Source organism: Rhinatrema bivittatum, chromosome 8, assembly GCF_901001135.1.
Source record: "Rhinatrema bivittatum chromosome 8, aRhiBiv1.1, whole genome shotgun sequence".
NCBI lineage: Eukaryota > Metazoa > Chordata > Amphibia > Gymnophiona > Rhinatrematidae > Rhinatrema > Rhinatrema bivittatum.
In genome coordinates this window covers 257456588-257480337 of record NC_042622.1, presented here as the reverse complement: position 1 = coordinate 257480337, position 23750 = coordinate 257456588, and the positions used below count along the sequence as shown (strand labels likewise).

At 47.8% G+C, this 23750-nt stretch overlaps 1 protein-coding gene across 1 annotated transcript in view; it reads right to left on the bottom strand.

Moving 5' to 3' along the window:
- Positions 1-23750, bottom strand: part of RTN3 (reticulon 3) — a 139916-nt gene that overhangs the window by 32534 nt on the left and 83632 nt on the right. Inside the window, exons 3-4 of the mRNA XM_029614685.1 lie at positions 22614-22821; positions 22122-22260 (exon numbers count right to left, since the gene is read on the bottom strand). Of these exons, the coding sequence (XP_029470545.1) occupies positions 22122-22260; positions 22614-22821 (347 nt within the window). The remainder of the gene's footprint in view (positions 1-22121; positions 22261-22613; positions 22822-23750) is intronic.

Genomic DNA, 23750 nt, shown 5'->3' with positions numbered 1-23750 from the left:
TTGAGGGATAGACCCTTCTGAAGTACATCTTGTAGGAAATCCAAAATGATAGGGGATCTTAGCGGCATGTGGATTGGTGCTGTGAGTGTCGCACCAGGCTTCAAAAACGCTCCAGATCCTTATATATGTTAGTGATGTGGAGGACTTGCGTGCTCGGAGTGTATCTATTACCGGCTCCGAGTATCCTCTTTTCTTCAGTCTAGCCCTCTCAATGGCCAGACCGTAAGAGAGAATTGAGCTGGATCCTCGTGGAGGATGGGACCTTGCCGCAGCAGGTCCCTGTGTGGAGGCAGGGGTAATGGATTCCCTGCCAGTAGTCTTCTCATGTCTGCATACCAGGGTCTTCTTGGCCAGTCCGGGGCCACTAGAAGAACTAGGCCTCTGTGCCGCTGAATCCTGTGTATTATGGCGCCCAGCAGGGGCCATGGAGGAAAGGCATATAGCAGGATCCCCTGAGGCCATGGCTGTACCAGGGCATCAATCCCCTGGGATAGAGGGTCCCGCCTGCGGCTGAAATATCTGGGTACTTGAGCGTTGGACCTGTCCGCTAGTAGGTCCATGCCCGGCGTCCCCCACTGATCCACAATTATCTGGAAAGCTGTGGGCGACAGCTGCCATTCCCCTGGGTTTAGGCTTTCTCTGCTGAGGAAGTCTGCTGTGGTGTTGTCCTGCCCGGCGATGTGGACGGCAGAGATGTCCTGGAGATTTGCTTCCGCCCAAGTCATCAGGGGAGTTATTTCTAAGGATACCTGTCGGCTTCTGGTTCCGCCCTGTCGGTTGATATATGCCACTGTGGTGGCGTTGTCCGACATCACTCTGACCGCTCTGTTTCGAAGTCTGTGGGCAAATCGCAGGCATGCTAGCCTGACTGCCCTTGCCTCTAGTCGGTTGATGTTCCACCCCGACTCTTCTCTGCTCCACCGCCCTTGGGCGGTGAGTTCTTCGCAGTGTGCTCCCCATCCGTTCAGGCTGGCATCTGTAGTGAGCAGGGTCTAGGTTGGGGAGGACATTCTTGACACCCGGGCTCCTGTGGCCGGGCTGCAACCACCACCGTAGCTGATTCCGCACTCTGGCTGGTAGAGGTAGGTGTACGATGTAGTTCTGTAATCGTGGGCTCCACCGAGATAGGAGGGCGCGTTGTAATGGTCTCATATGAGCCCGCGCCCATGGTACCACCTCCAGAGTGGATGCCATGAGGCCGAGGACCTGTAGGTAATCCCAAGCAGTGGGCCGGATGGCGCTCAGCAGGGCCTGCAGACGATTCCGGAGTTTGGATCTCCTCTTGGAGGTCAGGCTGACCTGGTCTTCCTGGGTGTCGAATTGCACTCCTAGGTATTCCAGCGACTGGGAAGGCTGTAGGGAACTCTTGTTTGTGTTGACTACCCAGCCTAGGCTTTCCAGAAGAGATATAACTCTGTTGGTTGCCCGATGGCTCTCCTCCAGTGACTTTGCCCTGATCAGCCAATCGTCCAGGTAGGGATGGACGAGAATTCCTTCCTTCCTGAGCGCCGCCGCCACTACTACTATGACCTTGGTAAAGATCCGCGGCGCGGTGGCTAACCCGAAGGGTAAAGCTCGGAACTGGAAGTGTTGGCTCAGGACTTTGAAGCGTAAATAGCGCTGGTGATCCCGATGGATTGGGATATGCAAGTAGGCTTCTGACAGATCTAGGGAGGTGAGAAACTCCCCTGGCTGTACTGCATTCTTGACCGACCGCAGAGTTTCTGTGCGAAAGCTGGGGACCCGTAGGTGTCGGTTGACTGACTTGAGGTCCAGGATGGGCCTGAAAGTGCCCTCCTTCTTGGGTACTATAAAATAAATGGAATAATGCCCAGAATTTCTCCCCCCTGCAGGCACTGGGATTATGGCTTTTAGGGACAGGAGCCTCCGCAAGGTAACTTCTAGTGCCGCCTTCTTGAGGGGTGAACAAGGAGATTCCACAAACTTGTCCGGCGGGAGCCGAAGAAAATCCAGGTAATACCCTTCTCGGATGATGGCGAGGACCCACTGGTCCGAGGTAATCTCTACCCACCTGCGGTAGAAGAGGGTTAGCCTGCCCCCTATGGCTGCTACCCCCGGATGGGTCAGCTGATTGTCATTGTGGGGTGCGGCCGGGACCAGAACCCGAGCCGGTTCTCCTCTTGTTGTGCTTAGCCCCAAAGGGCTGGTTCCTGGCTTGAGAACGAGGTGCTTGGTAGCGAGCCCTGTAAGGGTTGAAGCGCTGAGAGTTTCTACCTTTAGATGGCCTAGAAAAAGAATGCTGGCTCCTCCTCGACCTGTCTTCTGGTAATTGGGTAATGGAGAGGCACCCCATCTATTAGCCAGTTTCTCGAGATCGCTGCCGAACAGTAGGGATCCCTTAAAGGGCATTCTTGTGAGGCGTGTCTTGGAGGAAGAGTCGGCCGCCCAATTATGTAGCCAAAGCTGCCTCCTGGCTGCCACCGAGGATGACACTCCCTTGGCTGCCGTACGGACTAGGTCGGAGGCTGCGTCAGTGAGGAACGAGAGCTGATTCCATGTCTTCTCCCGGGGTGTTGTTCCTAGCTTGTGATAAACAGGAACGCATCATCACGGTGCAGCAGGTCGCAATTCGTAGGGACATGGCTGCCACCTCAAAGGCTTGTTTCAAAATGGCATCCATGCGCCGGTCATGTGTATCCTTGAGGGCCGCTCCCCCCTCCACCGGAATGGTGGTGCGCTTCACAATTGCGCTAACTATGGCGTCAACCTTGGGGCACACCAGCAGCTCCTTGGACGCCGGGTCCAGAGGGTACATGCCTGACAAGGCCCGGCCCCTTTGAATGAGGCCTCCGGTGCATTCCATTCCAGATAGATTAGCTGCTGTGCTGCTTGTAGGAGGGGAAAATGGTGAGCCGTTTGGCGCAGGCCCTCTAACAGGGGGTTCATTTTAGGGTCCCCTGGGGTGTCCTGGCCTGGAATAGCCAGTTCTGATAGGCATTGTGAGACAAGGCCTGAAAGATCCTCTTTCCGAAAGAAGTGCCTCATGGTCCGATATGGTTATATCTCAGAGGGAAGTTCTCCCTCCTCGGGGGGCTCCTCATCTTTCTCGGAGCAATCCGAATCCCTATAAGTGGGGCTTCCGGGTGGCGAGTGGCCGTGCCTACGTCTCGAGGGTCCAGGGGCTGTATCATCCGGAACGGAAAGACCCATTCGAGGAGCAGACTTCATCTGGACAAAGGCGTGAATCCCCTTGAATAATTCCACCCAGGAAAGCGAAGCCGGATCTGGCCTTAGGGGCACCCGGTCTCTAGGGTTCCCTGGCTGCTCACTGCGGCCTGCTAAGTCCGGAGTGTTCCCTGAGGAACCGCTGGGCTGGGACCGGTCCTGACCTGAACTCCCATGGCCTCCTCACATTGGGCACATAGTGAGTCTGCTTCCTCGCTCTGTGTGGCTCTGAGGTTGCATGCTGAGCAGAGGCTTAGAGCTCTTATGCCTGATTCTGGAGGTGCCGGCTCTGCGGACTTATGGGCTCTCTTATGCTCCATTTCGTCTGTTATTTCCTCCCAACCGGAGTATGCGCCTTGTAATATGTGTCGCCTACTAATATGCGCTTATCTTATGAATGTGTGCTCATCAACGTGCGCCTACCAACGTGCGCCGTATGAACGGGCGCCTACCACCGTGCGCCGTATGAACGGGCGCCTACCAACGTGCGCCTTATGAACGGGCGCCTACCAACGTGCGCCTTATGAACGGGCGCCTTATGAACGGGCGCCTACCAACAGGCGCCTTATGAACGGGCGCCTATAGGCCTGCGCCTATCGGTGAGCGCCTATCCTAGCAGCGTGCGCTTAGCAAGCATGTGCCTATCCACGTGCGCCTATCTCAGCGTGCGTACAGCAACGTGCGTCTAGGTGGCGAAGGCGAGTAGGCAGGCAAAATGGCGACCTCCTTGGCGGGCTGCCACGTAGGCAGGCCCCGCTAATCCTCACTTCCTTGGAGACCACAGTAAAGATGTACGCCTTACCTTGTCTTCAGCGCTTCCGGCTGCAACCTGGGCGGTCTCCGGCTGCGGGGAGAGAGGGTGAGTACCGTCACCGCCGCGCTAGAGGAAGTGCACCCGCTGCCTCTAGGCCGCGCCTGAACTCGTCTCGCTCAGGGGCCAAGTCCTCGCCGGGACCGAGGCTGCCTCTATGCCACGCCCGAGCCCTTCTCACTCGGGGGCTAGGTCCCTGCCGTGAGTCGGCCACCGGACCGAGGCTCCTACCTCCGAGGGACCATGGAAGTCAGCTCGGGAAACTCAACTGGGGGAGGGACCGAATGGTATCACCGCAAGAGTGCGGGGCTCGTCTTCAGGTAGGTTTCTTCTATGAGTTTAGTCGTTAGAATTTGGAAAAAAAAAAAACGCTCAGCGAGCGTGAGGTAGCTCCAAACTGCTTTGGAGACGGAAATTACTGAATTGCTACACTTCCTGCGGGGGTATATGTACCCGTGCTGACGTCAGATCAGTCTCCAACTGCTAGCACGAGCACACTATACCCACTTGTTTTGAGTCCATCTGCTACACGCTAGGACATTCTCATTTCTTCATATTGGAATTGGCTAAGTGGATTCCATCCCTGTTGACTGCCCTTTCATTAGATGCTGAGAAGATGTCTGACAAGGTTGAATGGGAATATCTTTTTCAAATCTTACATTTGTTTGGCTTTCAGTCCACTTTCTTGGATGGGGTAAGCTTTTACATCAACTGGTTGTATGTCTCTGTTAAAACTTTCTTCACATTTTGCTTATATCAGGGTACTAGACAAGGGTGTCCTTTCTCCCTTTTTAATTTGGCTCTAGATCCCTTCTTGTTGGCGATTCGGCATCATTAGGATTTTCAAGGTGTGATTTGTGTTCTGAAATGTATAATCTGTTGGCTTATGCTGATGTTTTACTGTATATTAAAAACCCTGGCCGTTATCTTCCACAGTTTTTCTCTTACTGAATTTGACTTTCAGTACATAGGGTGAATTGCTGCCACTGAAGATTTTGGGTCGACACAAACATTACAGAGTATCTCTTTCAGAGGGCGAAGGTTGGTCTTAAATATCTGGGCATTTGCTTTTTCAATACCTTTTCTCAAACGGTTACACAATGTGCATCGACCATCTTATAAAGGTCAAGGAGTCGTTACATCAATGGTTTCCCTTATATCTTACATGGTGGGGTAGAGATTGGAAACTTAAAATGGTGCTTGACCCCAGACTGAATTTTGTTTTTGATTACCATCTTTTTTCCTTTAGATTTTTATAATAAGTGGCCCATATGTTGCTGGGGGTTTTTATGGCAACATAACCCCTCCTCCCCCCCCCCAAAAATGACTCTAAATTGAAAGCTGACAAGGGTAAGGCGGGGTAACTCCAGGTGGCTAAACATTGAGCGATGGTTGGTCTCTCCCATTCCTTTTGCAGCTTTATCTGGCATGACCCTCCCATGCCCAAGGGATAACCCTATAATTTGTTCCACTCAGTGTCTCAGAATTTGATCAAGCATTAGCTTCTTTTTCCCTCCAAATGGAAATTCGATTGACCTCCCCATGGTTACACTCCCATATTAAACTTGTGGGTACAATTTTAAATTGGAAGGTATAGTGGAGGGGGGGGGGAGATTTGGTTTTTGGATTCTATACAGGAAAATCACAAACTACTATCTTTTGATAATTTCATGTGTGTTTTCTCTACACAAATCCCAATTTTTCTATTGACTACAACTGAAGGATTGTCTTAGTCAAGATTTCTTCCCCCCAAGTGTGTTTTGCAGAATCTTCCTAGACTGTTGGAATTATACCATGATTATGGCCCCTTGGGTCATTTAGCTTCTAGGATTTACAGGTCTATAAAAATGAAGTTTCCAGTTTTAAAAGGTTTACAGAATGTGGCTTACTGAAGTTGACTGTCTAGATAAGGAGGTCAAATGGCCCCATTTCTGGGGTGGTACTTTATGTATTTCACTGTCTTCCAGTTTAACCCAATCTTCATTTTTTAATCACGCACTGAGCAGTGTGGACAACATGGAAGCTATACCGAGCTGGCCTACTCCAAGAATTGTAGCTGGTCATGTGCAGCTTCAAAGGCTACTTTCATTTTTTTTTGTCCAATTCAATAATTTTGGAATAAAATTTGGAGTATTATCTCCTGTATTTTGAATTTACAATGTCAGCTCACATATCGAATTGAACTTCGGGTCTTTTTTCATCTCTGTGCCACACAAGAAGCTTAGATTTTCTTTTAGCTGTTACTGTTAAACTGATTTTGTTTTTTTGGAAGAATAGTGAATCGAGTGAACCTTAACTGGTGGAACACAGTGTACAGGTATTGTAAATATGAAAAGGTGGTTGTTAAATTCCAGTATTTGTCCTCTTGGTCTGTAGTGTGAGGTTGATGATTACTTTGCAACTTTCTTAAGCTCTGCCAGATGCATTTAAAGTACTTTCTACTGTTAAGATTATGCCATTTTACTGTCTTTTGATTCTTTTGTATTTCTGTATGATTACTGCTTATTTCTTTTTATATATTGAATACTTATACTCAAATATTTGAACAAAACAAAAATTGGGACAGAAAAACCCAAACAGGCCTAGGAGCAGGAGAGTGGAGAGTTCTGAAGATTAGATTAAATGGAGAAAGCAAATGTTGCTTACCTGTAACAGGTGTTCTCACAGGACAGCAGGATGTTAGTCCTTACATATGGGTGACATCACAGGATGGAGCCCAATCACGGAAAACTTCTGTCAAAGTTTCCAGAACTTTGACTGGCCCCTACTGGGCATGCCCAGCATGGCACTAACCCTGCAGCCAGCAGGGGTCCCCCTTTAGTCTTATTTAAAAGCTACAGGCAGTGCCGAAAAATAAAGTAATAAAACGTTACGAACCCAATACTGCGGGGCGGCGGGCGGGTTTCGTGAGGACCAACATCCTGCTGTCCTGTGAGAACACCTGTTACAGGTAAGCAACATTTGCTTTCTCACAGGACAAGCAGGATGGTAATCCTCACATATGGGTGAGTACCGAGCTGAGGATGTCCGAACATGCACCAAGTGTACCCAAGATGTGCAACAGGCACAACAACTGGGGTGGAATTTGGCAGAGGGCATCCTGAACCCCACCGGGCAGGCGAAAGGGTGTTGGTACGTCACGTTGTAAATAGGTTATGAAGGACAGACTGGCCGAAGATGGAATCTTGTCTTCCAGCTTTATCCAAGCAATAGTGGGCTGCAAAGATGTGGAGAGAACTCCAGGTGGCAGCCCTGCAAATGTCAGGAAGCGGCACCGATAACATAAGAACATAAGAAATTGCCATGCTGGGTCAGACCAAGAGTCCATCAAGCCCAGCATCCTGTTTCCAACAGTGGCCAAACCAGGCCATAAGAACCTGGCAAGTACCCAAAAACTAAGAAGATCCCATGCTACTGATGCAATTAATAGCAGTGGCTATTCCCTAAGTAAACTTGATTAATAGCAGTTAATGGACTTCTCCTCCAAGACTTATCCAAACCTTCTTTGAACCCAGCTACACTAACTGCACTAACCACATCCTCTGGCAACAAATTCCAGAGCTTTATTGTGCGTTGAGTGAAAAAGAATTTTCTCCTATTAGTCTTAAATGTGCTACTTGCTAACTTCATGGAGTGCCCCATAGTCCTTCTATTATTCGAAAGTGTAAATAACCGAGTCACATCTACTGGTTCAAGACATCTCATGATTTTAAAGACCTCTATCATATCCCCCCTCAGCCGTCTCTTCTCCAAGCTGAACAGCCCTAACCTCTTCAGCCTTTCTTCATAGGGAAGCTGTTCCATCCCCTTTATCATTTTGGTCGCCCTTCTCTGTACCTTCTCCATCGCAATTATATCTTTTTTGAGATGCGGCGACCAGAATTGTACGCAGTATTCAAGGTGCGGTCTCACCATGGAGCGATACAGAGGCATTATGACATTTTCCGTTCTATTAACCATTCCCTTCCTAATAATTCCGAACATTCTGTTTGCTTTTTTGACTGCCGCAGCACACTGCACCGCTCACTCTGTCCTCGGGAGGAGAAACACCGTTTCGCATCCCTCCTTCGGGAGTTCTGCCTCAGCCATCGATGCAGATACGCCAGTCGGCGCCACCGAGCCATCCATCGATGCAGTCAGTGCCTTCATCGGTTCCTCCGATTATTCCTTCAATTCCTTCGGAGCCTAGACCAGGACCTTCAGGTATCCCATCCCCCTCCAAATCCTAGAGGGGCAGGTGCTGTTCTTTGATACCTGGACTGATGATTCTTCACCAGACACCGATTTGCCTTCACCCACTGAAAGTAGAAAGTGTTCTCCTCCAGAGGACCTTTCCTTTATAAATTTTGTGAAGGACATGTCTGAATTGGTTCCCTTCCAATTACAGACTGAACAGGATGATAGGCATCAGATGATGGAGTTGCTCCAATTCTTGGATCCTCCCAAGGTAATAATCTCCATCTCTATCCACCAGGTTCTTCTGGATCTCTTGAACTAGGAACATCCTGGCTCCATTGCTCCAGTCCACAGGAAAGCAGGCACTACCTATTTGGTGCAGTCAGCTCCGGGCTTTCAGAAACCACAATTGGATCACCAGTCTGTAGTGGTGGAAGCTGCACAGAAGAGAGCAAAGAGATCAAAGCCTCACACTTCTTTTCCCCTTGGCAAGGAACAGAAGTTTCTAGATGCCATTGGTCACAGAGTCTTCCAAGGATCAATGATCATCTCCCGAATTGCTGCTTATCAGCTCTATATGACCCAATATAACAGGGTCATTTTTAAGCAGATACAAGACTTGACGGACTCCCTGCCTCAGCAATTTCAAGAACAGCTCCAAACCTTAGTAAACAATGGTTTTGAGGCAGGCAAGCAATAGATCAGGTCATCTTATGATATCTTTGATACTGCTACTAGGGTATCTGCAGCTGCTATTTCGGCAAGAAGGTGGGCCTGGCTCAAGTCTTCTGACCTTCGCCCTGAGGTACAAGACAGGTTATCCGACCTACCTTGTGTAGGAGATAATCTGTTTGGAGAACAGATTCAATGGACGGTGGCGGAACTTAAGGACCATCATGAGACCCTAAGACAGCTCTCTGATGCCTTCTGACTATTCTTCTAAACAGGCCTTCAGAAAGGACTCTAAAAAGTCATTCTTCCGCCTGAAAAAGTCCTACCCACCACCAACCAGATCCCATGCCACGAGACCTTTTCAAAAAGCAGTCTCATCAAACACGTAAACAAAAACCACAAGCAGCTCCTCAACCAGGGCCTGCTTCAGGTTTTTGACTTCCACCTGGAGAGCAGCAGCCAGATTCCACTGCCTCACATACCAGTGGGAGGTCGATTGTGCCACTTCCACAACATATGGCACTCAGTCACCTCAGACCAATGGGTACTGGCAATAATTGATCAGGGTTACCATCTGAACTTTCTCTCCATGCCACTGGACTCCCCACCTCTATCAAGGTGGAGAACATCCGATCACTCCATCCTTCTGGATCAAGAGGTCTCCCTCTTTCTCCAGTCCAAGGCAATTGAACCCGTACCCTAATCTCAGCACGGTCTAGGGTTCTATTCCCGGTACTTTCTAACCCCCAAAAAATCGGGAGATGTCCATACTATTCTAGATCTATGGGCCCTCAACAAGTAACTCCAGTGAGAGAAGTTGAAGATGGTAACCTTAGGCTCGCTTCTTCCTCTTCTACAAAGAGGAGACTGGCTCTGCTCTCTGGACCTCCAGGATACATACACTCATATTGTGATAACTCCATCTCATCGCAAATACCTGAGGTTTCTAGTAGGCCCCAAGCACTGTCAATACAGAGTGCTTCCATTTGGCCTAGCGTCTGCGCCACGAGTCTTCACAAAATTGGTGATCCAATTGTGGTTTCTGAAAGCCCGGAGCTGACTGCACCAAATAGGTAGTGCCTGCTTTCCTGTGGACTGGAGCAATGGAGCCAGGATGTTCCTAGTTCAAGAGATCCAGAAGAACCTGGTGGATAGAGATGGAGATTATTACCTTGGGAGGATCCAAGAATTGGAGCAACTCCATCATCTGATGCCTATCATCCTGTTCAGTCTGTAATTGGAAGGGAACCAATTCAGACATGTCCTTCACAAAATTTATAAAGGAAAGGTCCTCTGGAGGAGAACACTTTCTACTTTCAGTGGGTGAAGGCAAATCGGTGTCTGGTGAAGAATCATCAGTCCAGGTATCAAAGAACAGCACCTGCCCCTCTAGGATTTGGAGGGGGATGGGATACCTGAAGGTCCTGGTCTAGGCTCCGAAGGAATTGAAGGAATAATCGGAGGAACCGATGAAGGCACTGACTGCATCGATGGATGGCTCGGTGGCGCCGACTGGCGTATCTGCATCGATGGCTGAGGCAGAACTCCCGAAGGAGGGATGCGAAACGGTGTTTCTCCTCCCGAGGACAGAGTGAGCGGGGAGGGTACCGGTGCCATCTGTGACCCAGGGTCCATCAGTGGAAAAGCGGCTATGAGCACTTCCATCCTGGAGAGCAGTGGTGCCAACGCTGCCGGAATCGGGTCGGTGATAGTTTCCGCAATCTGTACACCGGTGTCTGAGGAACCTGGAGTCGTTGCAGCGCCTTGTCGATGGCCTCTTGAACCATCCGGTCCAGTTCTTCTCCGAGACCTGGAGCAAGCAGCCCTGGCTCCGGAAGAGGAGGCAGAGGCATAGCCAGAGGGTCCACCGTTAAAGGTGGAGTCGCGGCTCCCGATGCCCCATCGGGGGAGGGTTGCCTCAGTGACCCGGTCTTTTCTGGATGGGGTTTCTTCGACAGCAGCTCGGATGATGGAGAGGTTGATGATTTCGCTCCCTCGATGGTCCGAGACTTTCTATGCCAGTGGCGATGTTTGTCTCTACGATCCCCTCGGTTCTGAGGGGGAGTAGAGGGTGTCGAAGGCCAAGATATCGTCGATGCCGGACGATCACCAGTCGGTGGACGATACTGGCGTGAAGTTGATGGTGCCGGTTCAGATGACATCGATGCAAAGGACAGAGTCTGGGTTTGAGCATGGAAGAGAAGTTCCATCTTTTCCATTCTGGCCTTGCGACCTTTTGGTGTCATTAAGGCACATTTGGTGCAGGTCAAGACATCGTGCTCTCGTCCAAGACATATTACACAGACTTTATGGGGGTCTGTGATTGACATGGTGCAATTACAGTCTGGGCACAGACTGAACCCCGACGCCATGGCAAAAATTGAGCTGCTGTACGGTCGACGGAAAAACAGGCAAAAACTTACTGGAGTACCGCGGCTTGAAAAAGTTAGAGGGACCCCTCTGGGGCAAATTAACTTTTAGTAATTCCGTGAAGAAAATTCCTGTCAGGAATCTCTGCAGAGCTCCTTAACCGCGAGGCTACTGCTGCGTGGAAAAAAGAAGACTGAAGGGGGACCCCTGCTGGCTGCAGGGATAGTGCCATGCTGGGCATGCCCAGTAGGGCCCAGGCAAAGTTCTAGAAACTTTGATAAAAGTTTTCCGTGATTGGGCTCCATCCTGTGATGTCACCCATATGTGAGGACCACCATCCTGCTTGTCCTGTGAGAAATTACTTACCTGATAATTTCGTTTTCTTTAGTGTAGACAGATGGACTCAGGACCAATGGGTATAGTGTGCTCCTGATAGCAGTTGGAGATGGAGTCAGATTTCAATCTGATGTCAGCACTACAAATACCCATGCAGTAAGCTCTGCTCTTCAGTATTCTCTTCGAAAAGAGAATGTGGATATGTGTGTTTAGCTAACTTTATTTTAAATTCTTGTATACCGACATTCCTGTATGGCATACAGATCACACCGGTTTACAGTGCAACAGAACAGGCGCAAGGGAGCAATACATGGAACATTTGAACATATGAGACATTAGCAACTTATTACAACAAGAACATGTAGCATAAACAACTTGGAGAATAGTAACTTCGATACAGAGCAAATTAAAAATAGACATAGTATAGGACTACAACAGATGGCAGTAGGTTGGGGTAGGGATGAATTCAAATAATGGGAAACTGATCAGGGGTTGGGGCTTAACTGGGCAGAGGACACGCGCCGGAGGGCTCTGTTTGGGGAAACTTATGGCTCCTTGAACTTGGCTAACTTGAACTGGTTGATGTGAATTCTAGCTGGAGACCGCCAGTGCATGCAACCGAGAAACGCCGACACCCGGTAACTATGGGTAAAGCATGGCTTACCCGTGCTTGTCTTGCTCTCGGGGATTGTCACCCGAGGTTTCGTATTCTGAGGCAGCCGTGGGCGGGATACTGAGTCCATCTGTCTACACTAAGGAAAACGAGATTATCAGGTAAGTAATTTCTCCATTTTCTAGTGCGTAGCATATGGACTCAGGACCAATGGGATGTACAAAAGCTACTCCCGAACTGGGTGGGAGGCTGCCCATGACCCACTTAGTACTGCCCTTCCAAATGCTGTGTCCTCCCGGGCCTGAACATCCAGGTGGTAGAACCTCGAAGGCGTGAATGGAGGAGCATGTCGCTGCCCGACAGATCTTGGCAGGTGACAGCATCTTGGTTTCTGCCCAGGACACTGCCTGGGCTCTGGTGGAATGGACCTTGACTTGTAGAGATGGAGGCTTCCCTGCCCCTATGTAGGCAGTCTTGATTACTTCTTTGATCCAGCGGGCTATGGTTGCCCGTGAGGCCGCTTCCCCTTGTTTCTTCCCGCTGTGAAGGACAAATAGGTGGTCCGTCTTTCGTACGGATTCCGACCTTTCCAGGTATCGGACCAGTAGTCTGCTGACGTTAAGATGGCGAAGGCGGCGAGAGTCTTCTGAGTCCTTATGCTCGTCTGGGGATGGCAGAGATTGTTTGGTTTAGATGGAAATGAGAAACCACCTTTGGAAGGAAGGTGCAGTGCGTAACTGTATGGATCCCGGTGTGAATCTGAGGAAGGGTTCCTGACAGGATAGTGCTTGAAGTTCGGAGATGTGACGGGTTGAACATATTGCCACTAGGAATGCAGTCTTCAAGGTTAGAAGCCATAGAGGCAGCCCGTGGGTAGGTCTAAAAGGAAGCTCCCGCTAGGAAGTCTAGTACTAGAATGAGGTTCCATACGTGTACTGGCCACTTTAGTGGTGGTAGGATTTGTTTGACCCCTCTCTGGAAGCAAGAGACGTCTGGATGATAGGATAGACTGATGCCGTCCACTTTGGCTCTGAAGCAAGTCAATGTGGCAACCTGAACCTTGGAATTTAGGGACAACCCCTTCTGTAAGCCGTCCTGCAGGAATTCCGGGATCGTGGGGATTTTTACTGTCCGAAGTATGTCGCAGTCTTCACACCAGGCTTCAAATATTCTCCATATTATGTAGGTTAGAGACGTGGAAAACTTGCATGCTTGGAGCAAGGTGTCAATCACTGCCCATGAGTATCTGCCTTTCTTCAGGAGAGTCTTCTCAATGGCCAGACCATAAGAGAGAATAGAGTTCGGTCTTCGTGGAGGATCGGTCCTTGCTGGAACAGATCCCTGTGTGGAGGTAGAGACAGGGGGCTCCCCCTCCAGAAGTCTTCGCATGTCTGCGTACCACGGCCTTCTTGGCCAATCTGGGGCCACTAGAAGTACTAGACCCCTGTTGTGTTCTATCTTGCGGATGATCCCGCCCAGTAGTGGCCATAGAGGAAAGGCATACAGCAGGTCTTCCTGTGGCCAGGTCTGGACGAGGGCATCAATCCCCTGGGATTGTGGGTCTCGTCTGCGGCTGAAGAAGTTGGGAACTTAGGCGTTGGACCGGGTTGCCAGAAGATCCATGGCTGGATTTCCCCAGCAGTTTATCAACTGGAATGCTGTGGTCGACAGCTCCATTCCCCTGGGTCTAGACTTTCTCTGTTGAGGTAATCTGCAGTGACGTTTTTTCCCATGATGTGGGCAGCTGAGCTCCCTTGCAGGTTTGCTTTCGTCCATGCCATTAGGGATTCTATTTCCAGGGACACCTGTTGGCTTCTGGTTCCTCCCTGGCAGTTGATGTAGACCACTGTTGTGGCGTTGTCCGACATGAATCTGAGAGATTCTCCCTGGAGTCTGTGACTGAATCGCAGACAGGATATAGTCTGACTGCTCGGGCTTCCAGTCGGTTGATGTTCCATCCAGACTCTTCCTTATCCCATTGCCCCGGGCCGTCAGTTTCTGGTAGTGGGCTCCCCACCCTCGAAGGCTTGCATCCGTGGTGAGCAAGACCCAGGTCAGTGGGGATAGCCTTTACTCCCTTGCTCAGATGGTCTTCTTGTAGCCACCTTAGGAACAGGATCTGTACATCTGCCGGTAACTGGAGGCGGACTGTGTAGTCCTGGGTCATTGGGTTCCATCTTGACAGTAGGGAACGTTGTAGTGGTCGCATGTGAGCCCTTGCCCATGGGACGACTTCTAGGGTCGATGTCATGAGGCCGAGGACTTTGAGGTAGTCTCATACTGTGGGGTGGGCACCATTCAACAGTTCTCAACTGGTCCATCTATTTCCTTCTCCTTGTAGGGGAAGGAATGACCTTGTCCTGTTGGGTGTCAAACCGGACTCCAAGGTACTCTAGTGATTGGAAGGGCTGCAGGCAGCTCTTGGTTGTGTTGACGACACACCCGAGATTCTGCAGTAGATTCTTAACTCTGGTGGTCACCTGATGACTTTCTTTTGGAGATTTTTCCTGATCAGCCAATCGTCCAGGTACGGGTGTACAAGGATTCCTTCTTTCCTCAGTGTCGCTGCCACTACCACCATGATTTTGGTGAACGTCTGAGGGGCAGTAGCTAGTCCGAAGGGTAGTGCCTGTAACTGGTAGTGGTGGTCCATGATCGCGAAGTGTAGAAAGCACTGGTGGTCGTGATGGACCGGGATGTGCAGATAGGCTTCTGACAGGTCCAGGGAGGACAGATGTTCTCCTGGCTGTACTGCTCTTATGACCGAACGTAGGGTTTCCATGCGGAAGTGTGGTACCCTCAGGTAGCAGTTGACAGACTTTAGGTCCAGGATGGGCCGGAATGTTCCCTCTTTCTTGGGGACAGTAAAATAGATGGACTAGTGCCCAGTATTTTGTTGGTGCGTGGGCAGCGGTGTTATAGCCTTTAAGGAGAGCAATTTTTTCAGTGTGGTTTCCACTGTCCTCTTGGAGGTGGAATGGCAAGGGGATTTCACAAATTTGTCTGGAGGGATACTGTGGAAGCCCAGATAGTATCCCTCTCAAATGATGGTTAGGACCCACTTGTCAGATGTTGTCTCGACCCATCTTTGGTAGATTAGGGCAAGCCTGCCCCCTGTGGATGGGTCTTTTGATTCTCATTGTGAGTTGCGGCTAGCGCTTGGATCCGAGCAGGCTCCCCTCTTGTTGTGTTTGTTCCGAAAGGACTGGCCCCTGCCTGCGGGGCGAGGTGCTTGGTATGTATTCTTGTACAGTCGAAAGCGCAGTGATCCTCTGCCCTTGGATGTTCGGGGAGAGGGGTGATGGCTTTTGTTCTTGTCCTCCGGTAGTCTAGATACTGGGGATTCACCCCATTTGTTGGCTAACTTCTCCAGTTCGTAAATTTCGTCTTGGAGGTCGCATCGGCTGACTAGCTTTGGAGCCAGAGTTGTCTTCTTGGCTGCCACAATGGAGGAGACGCCCCTGGCTGAGGTGCACACCAGGTCAGACGTCTCATCCATGAGGAAGGATATCACTGGTTCTAATGTTTTGACGGGCGTGGTAGCATTCCTGGCAAGTGATAAGCAGGCATGTGTCACCACGTCACAGCAGGCATAGTTGTAGTGACATAGCTGCTGCAGCAAATGACTGTTTAAGGATGGATTCCTGACGTCTGCCCTGGACATCCTTGAGTGCCACTCCTCCTTTGACTGGAATGGTAGTGCGCTTTGTGACAGCGCAGACCATGGCATCCACTTTGGGGGAACACCAGGAGTTCTTTGGCTGAGGGTTCCAGTGGATATAGGGCTTCAAGGGCCTGTCCTTTGAAAATGGCCTCCGGCACATTCCATTCCAAGTCGATCAATTGTTATACGGCCTGCAGCAATAGGAAATGGCATGAGGCCTGATGGAGTCCAACCAGTAGAGGGTTCGTCTTTGGCTCCGCTGTGGTGCTTGTGCCTGGGATGGCCAGCTCCTTCAGGCTCAGACACACAAAGTCTGATAACTCGTCTCTGGAGAAGAAATGTATCATGGTTCAGTATGGTTCCATTCCTGGAGGGATTTCTCCTTCCTTCAGGGAGTCTGGTTCTTCCACTGAGGTGTCCATGTCCCCTAAGAGGAGGCTTTTGTCCTGAGGGGGCACGTCTCGGTGAGGTCGAAAGGGGCCTGGAAGGTTTTGGTCTTTTGGTGGAGGCTGTGGCACCGGTGGCACAGATTGTGCCTGGACAAAGGTTTGCAACCCTTTGAAGAATTCTACCCAGGAAAAAAAAAGTTTCCGGGTCCATATTGAAGCCCGTGGCATTTCCCGAAGGGCCCAACTGAGTGGGGGATAGAGGGGTCTGGGGTACTATTGTTGGTGGAGGTGGATTTCTCTACTGGACGGTGGGGGGGCGGGGCACCTTGTCCTGGTTCCCCCAGGGCCTCTTCGCACTGCAGGCACAGAGCAGAAGCCACTTCGTGTTGTGCCGCTCTCAGGTGGCAGGCTGGGCAGAGAGTTTGTCCCTTGGCTTTCTTGGCCGGTGGTGCCATGATTTGAGTGCGTGGAGTCTATCAAAACTAGTCTGTGCGCCTATATGCGTGCAGCAGGAGGCTTAGATATGCGCGTGCAGGCCACTATGTGCTCGCTGGCTTGATTTGTGCGTCGGGCGCCATTGAGCGTACTGCTGTGCGCCCGGCGCCTTTGTGCGCAAGTAGTTTATGTACCCGGCTCGCCTCTGCGCACACAGCTCAATTGTGCGGACAATACGGCGATCAAGGGGGGGGGGGGGGGGATGGCGCCCCCCCCCCCCCCCGGAGGGTATCCACGAGGGAGGACCCTTGTACTGAATCAGGGTCTAGCCCAGAGAGGGCTGTTTAACCCGATGGATCAGATGCCAGAGGGCGATCTGTGTGGCTATCCGAGCCTTTGAGACTTTAAAGTTTTCTACTTTACCTTGTATCGGCACTTCCCGGTCTTGTGCCGGGCTGTCTCCGGCTGTGGGGGAGAGGGGAATAACTTCCACCGCCACACTCTGTATTGCACCCGCTGCCTCTCAGCCATTCCTGTTCCTGGGGGCTAAGTTCACGCCGGGAACTGGCTACCAGACCAAGGCTTATCTCTGATGGATCTCGGAAATCACCTCAGGAATTCGACTGGGGGGAGGGACCCTTAGGTATCACCCCACAGGAGAGTGGGGCTCATCTTGTAGAGGTAAGATTTTGGAATTTTCTCTCTTCTTTGGTTTGGATTTCCTAACGCTGTGCAAGTGTGTGTAGAGTCCCAAACTGTTAAGGAGACTGAGAAATACTGAAGAGCAGAGCTTCCTGCACAGGTATATGTAGTACTGACGTCAGATTGAAATCTGACTCCAGTCTCCAAGAGGAGCACACTATACCCATTGGTCCTGAGTCCATCTGCTACACGCTAGGGGAAGTCTGGATTAAAGTCTGGATGTGTGGTATGTTGGCATGCTCAAAGATCTAGAAACTGACATAAAAGTTCCAAACCGGATTCCATCAGCCTGTCATCCTGCTTGTCCTCTGAGAATGGGCAGAAAACATTTTTGTCGGGAGGAGCATGAGGGAGACACCTCTCATCCGAGAGGTTTGGGCTACAGGGCTGGGTTTGGAGTCCCGGCTTTTGCCATCAGCTAGAACTGAGTAAAAACGCCGAACAAGCTAAGCCACGCCCCGTGACATCTAACGGGGACGGAATGCTACCAGGTATAAATTCGGTCGAGGAGTGGCGCGCAGCCGCCGGCGCGCAGCCAAAGCCATGCGCCAAAGGGGCACACCCCTTATAGAGAATTTTTTCTTGTATTTTACTTATATGGGAAGAAAAAGAAAAGTTAAGGTTTGGACATCTTCACCGGTAGTACCTGTTTTGAGGGGACCTATGGATTCTCATGTTGTAAGTGGGGTAAGTAACCCTATTCAAGGGACTATCACTGAAATATCTCTCGTTGGGATCTACAGACAGCCCAGGGCCATTGCAACCTCTTCTACAGAAGGATTACCCAAACCTCCCATCACAGAGTCCTTCCTCTGGACTTGGGGGAATAAAAAACTGTTTCAATTTCTTCTATAAATATTGGTATTACAGAGGAAGGTGGGGCTCAAGGAGGTACTGGACACCAAGAGATGGTGTCAGAACATATTGACACCCAAAATATTACTCTGGGTGATGTTTGGAAGGTTCTGGTCTCATTACAGAACTTTGTGTCTAGTTCAATGGTTCAAAATAGTAAGACAAATTTGGAGATAAAAAATGTGTTGGAAATACATAATAATCGTTTGAATCAGTTGGAAGAGCAAGGGAAAACTATGACAACTCAATTAGCAATAATTCAGGAAGCCAATAACTCATTTATAAAAGATGGTTTAGTGATTCATAGACAGATAGAGAACCTAGAAAATTTTAATCGTAATAGAAATTTGAGATTTTTAAATTTTCCTCAAACTAGGTTACTATCTGCGATTGAATTACTTAAATATATGATAGAGATTTTGGCTCTCTCAACAATTGATGAAACCAGTATTTCTAAGATCTATTATATTCCTACTACTAGGTTAAGATATTAAGAAGAAGAGGGAGGTATGGATACTGTCCAAAATTCCCCAAACCTGACTTCATTCTTAGAATCATCTACTGATGATATACCACAAAGGGCCACCCTTTTAGTTACATTTTGCAGGGAAAGGGATAAATATCAGATTTTACAAAAATATTTCCAAAATAAGGACTTCTTGTTTTGTGGACAGAAGATCCAAATCTTTCCAGAAGTTTCTCGAGTCACACAATTTAGAAGAAAACAATTTTTGGCCTTGAGGCCTAGGGTGTTGTCTCTTGGGGCAACATTCTTATTAAAATTTCCCTGTAAATGTACAATTATTTATCAAAAGAATAAATTTACATTTCAAGATCCCTCTCATCTAGAATCCTTCCTAGTTAATAAAGAACAGGGTTGAGGTAAGAATGTCTGCAATAAAAGGAAAATTCTCTCCCTATTTTTGGTAAGATTGAACTTACAGATTACTTGTTTAAATAGTACCTTTAAATATCCTCCCTTTATGAGGACTAAGGGTTGTTGTTAACACTTAAAGATTTGGTAGTAATATGTATAATTTGCTTGTGTTACAAAACTGTTTCTTGATTTTGTGCAAATGGAAATTTGTTTAAAAATCTCAATTAAAAAAAAAAAAAGAAAACATTGTCAGAGAACATAAGAAACTGCCATGCTGGGTCAGACCAAGGGTCCATCAAGCCCAGCATCCTGTTTCCACCAGAGGCCAAACCAGGCCACAAGAACCTGGCAATTGCCCAAAACACCAAGATCCCCCCGCCCCATTCTACTGATGAAATTAATAGCAGTGGCAATTCCCTAAGTAAACTTGATTAATAGCTGTTAATGGACTTCTCCTCCAAGATCTTATCCAAACCTTTTTTGAACCCAGCAACACTAACTGCACTAGCCTCATCCTCTGCCAAATTCCAGAGCTTAATTGTGCGTTGAGTGAAAAAATTTACAGGTCTACAGAATCTACACACACAGTGGCTTGAAAAAGTATTTGACCCCTAACGTGTTAGATGTGTGGATAACAATAGACATTTTACAGAGATTTTACAGACATGTTTATTGCAAACCAGTATGCTCTTAAAATACATTTTCAAAGTCAATTTCTTTCCATTTTTTGTAAAACAAAAATAGACTGAAAAATGCTGCTTGCATAAGTATTCAACCCCTGTGTTGTAGAAGCTCTAAGTTTACACAGATGAAAAATCACCCTAAAAACTATCATCTACCTGTAACAAAAAAAGGTCTACTTTTCTGGACAAAAAGATCTCCTAATGCCATTGATCAGACTGAACCTGAAGGAAACCTGTGACCATGAAGACCAGAGAGAATTCTAAAGAAGTCAAAGACAAAGCTATAGACATGCACAAAAAAAGGAAAAGGCTACAAAATATCCAAGTGCTTGGATATCCCTATGAGCACTGTTGTATCAATTGTGAGGAAATAGAAGCTGCATCATACCACCCAGACACTGCCTAGAAAAGGTAGACCCTCAAGTGTCAGAGCAAGGAGACAACTTGTGAGAAGCCACAAAGAGGCCAAGAATCACTTTGAAGGAACTACAGAGTTCAGTGGCTGAGATTGGAGTGGAGATGCACTCGTCAACCATATCAAGAGCTCTGCATACAAATGGCTTGCATGGGAGGGTGGCTATAAAGAAGCAGTTACTGAAGAAAACTCACTTCAAAGCACATCTGGAGTTTGCCAGAAAGCAGAGTGACCCAGCTAAAATGTGGAATAAGATTTTGTGGTCAGAGGAGACAAAAATGGGAGTTTTTTTGGCCAAAATTCAAAATGCTGTATGTGGTGCAAACCTAGCACTGCCCATTCCTCAGCAAACACCATCCCAACGGTAAAGTATGAGGATGGCAGCATCGTGTCATGGGGATGCTTTTCCTCAGTGAGGACTGGGCATCTTGTTAAAACTGAAGGATGGATAGATGATGCAACATATAGAAACATAGAAATGAAATATAGGGAGATCCTGTAAGACAACCTGCTTCAGTCTGCTAAAAAAACCAAACTTGGGAGAAAGTTCACCTTTCAAGCAGGACACTGATCAAGCACAAAGCCAAAACAAAAAAGTGAATATTCTACAATGGTCAAATCAAAGTCCAGATCTCAATCCAATCGAGAATCTGTGGTACTATTTGAAAATTGCAGTCCATAAGCATCATCCAACCAACCTGGAGCAAATCTACCAGAAGAATGGGCAAAAATCACTCCCAGAGTGCAAAGCTGACTTAAAGCTGTTATTGCAGCAAGAGTTAAAGCTGTTATTGCAGCAAGAGTTGGTACTACCAAGTACTAGTCTGAAGGGTTGAATACTTATGCAAGCAGCATTTTTCAGTTTTTAATTTTATTTAACAAAAATGCAGAGAAATAATGAATTCTGATTTTGAAAATTAACTTTAAGAGCATATTGATTTGTAACATACATACTGTCTGGAACAATCTGTGCAAGTATAATTTGTAATCCTTACAAATCTACTGGCTTTTTTTTTTGGGGGGGGGGGGGGGGGGGGGGGTGCAAATACTTTTGCAAATGTAAGTATAAATGTATGTGTTTTTCATCTACATACATTTTCTTTTAATGAAAAAAGTGGGTACTAGTTCTTGGAGGATACATTCCAAACATAGCATCCCAACAGGAGGCTGATCCAGATGAGTGATTTTTAAAACTCTGTACATTATGTAGAGAAACCAGAGGCTTCAATTTTGATATGACAAACACATTAGGCAGTCTATACACCCAAATGCCCAAGACAGCACTAAGGCACAGTTTGTGGTTGCCTGTACATCTTCAATGGCTCTTTCAAGCAGAGAGACTCCTTGAAAAAGAAGGCTGAGGGAGTCTAGGGGCATGGTCACTTTGGAGCATGTGGAACCTCTAAGCACATCAGAGCTCTTGGAGCTACATACCATTGCTTCTTCTCAAGGTGCAATTCTCCCTCTTGTTTCAATTTTTGGCACAAACGTTTGCAGCCCTTCTCACTTACTGTAAGTAATAAGAGCATTGGCTTGACTCTTGGGTCTGTCCTGACAGCAGGATGCTGAAAACCTAAATGATCAAGGTTGGTTCCTTGTGCCTTATGAGAGACCTTCATGGTCAGTTTCTTGCTCACTGGGTAGTTGTGAAAGCTCATGCATCTGATTCCAGCCCTGATTCAGCTGGAAGCACAAAAGGAGCAGAAAAGCTACTAGATTAAAAAAAAAAAAAAAAAAAAAGCAGAGTGAAAGCCTCCTTACACTAAGGTATCTCAAATACATCAAATTAAGCTAAAATGAGTCCCTACATTTTTAACTTCTAGAGAACCTACCTCTGAAATGGATTATGCAACTAATTTTTAACAAAGAAATGCAGTTTCTAGGCTAACAGATGAAGTTACAAATGGAAGGAGGGCAGCAAGGCTGGGCCTACCCACCTTCAGAGAGTCCACTAGGTCCTCTACCAGGAATAGGCGAACCACCATCTTCAAAACTTTGTTAATGTATCCCAGGATAGCACTCATATACTTATGAAATGCCTCAGAGGACAGATGTAGGTCCACATCCAGCAGAGACCTGGAACGTATGAGGAGGATAAGTATAAAATCAGTAGAGAGCCATGCACACTTACAAGAAGAGGACAGGATTTCTTTAGGTACCTTATTTTTTTTTTTTTTAAATCAAGGAAACTAAGCACTTTTAGAATGTGCATGCAGCCAACTGAAGCAGATAGGACAGATTCTGAAAGCTTCCTGAGATGCATGGATACATAAGTTGTTCAGGGTCACTTAAGTCAAATCTTGGTTCTAATGCCAACAGTTTTGACTTCAAGCTCTATTCTCTCAGATCATTCTCCATTCTGACCTCCCACACCAAAAAGTTAAAAAAAAAATAAATAAATAAAAAGGGGGGAAGCAGTGGCTACGTACCTGAAAGGATGCCCCTCCTCAGACTTCTGCACAGCCTGGACAACAGATCTGTAGATTCGGAAAGTGATGGTGACAGATAGTACTGCCAGAATGAGGTAAGCTACCACGCTGATGATACTGAATGCTGCCAGGGAGAGGAGTATGATTAGGCTAGTGCCAAACACGGCCCCAGTCTTCTTCATATCCCGCCAGAAGATCAGGTCTCGCACTGCCAGGGGAAAAGCAAGAGAAAGTTACATCATATGTAGCCTCTCCTAGTTTTTGTCAAGGATAAAACAAGCAATAGTTTAACAGTTTCCTATCATTCCTGTATTTTGCAGGGTACTGTAGGAGAAATCTGTATAAATGGTCCTCACCAGCTACTGTGCAGCTCCTGTACTAAGGGCTGTATTTAGCCTCCAGAAGAGCGAACAGAAACCCATCTATCTTGATATGCAACGCGCTAGCAACAGCCAAGCTGGACACAGAAAGCAAAGTTACTTACCTATGCTCTCTGAAGGGGAGGTGGGCAAATGTTTGAATTGTTACCTTCAAATACTGTTACAGGGGATAAGCAATTTCGCTCTTAAGCGGACAGTGTCACAGAAATGGAATTCTAGCTAAGGGTTGTCTTAAAAGAAATAAGGGGGTGGGAGAAGATAAAAGGAGACAAGAGAAAAGGCTCATAATAAAAATGTTCTGCCTATGTTTTTGGGGGGTTTTTTTAAACTACCAAAAATTACAAAATTGGGCCTGAGTTGGGCTCTGCCTTTCAAAAACAGTGAGAATCCAAACTTAATATCTGCAAAGAGGTTTGGTCTAAACCAGGGGTAGGCAAGTCTGGTTTCTTGGGTGCTGCAAGCCAGTTAGGTCTTCAGGATCCACACTGAATATTCATGTATCTGTGGCAAGATCTCATTTGGAATAGTGTACAATTTGGAGACTGCACTGGTATGGATGGGCAGACTAGATAGGCCATATGTTTTTTTTTCAGCTGTCACATATTTCTGTAACGCATTTGCCCACAAACACATCTTACATATATTCATTGTAGATATCCTGAAAACCTGACCAGTTTGTGCATCAAGGCCTAGATCTGACTAACCCTGGCCTATGGTCTAGATTGTAATGGGATGAGAATGTGTAGACTGAATGTAG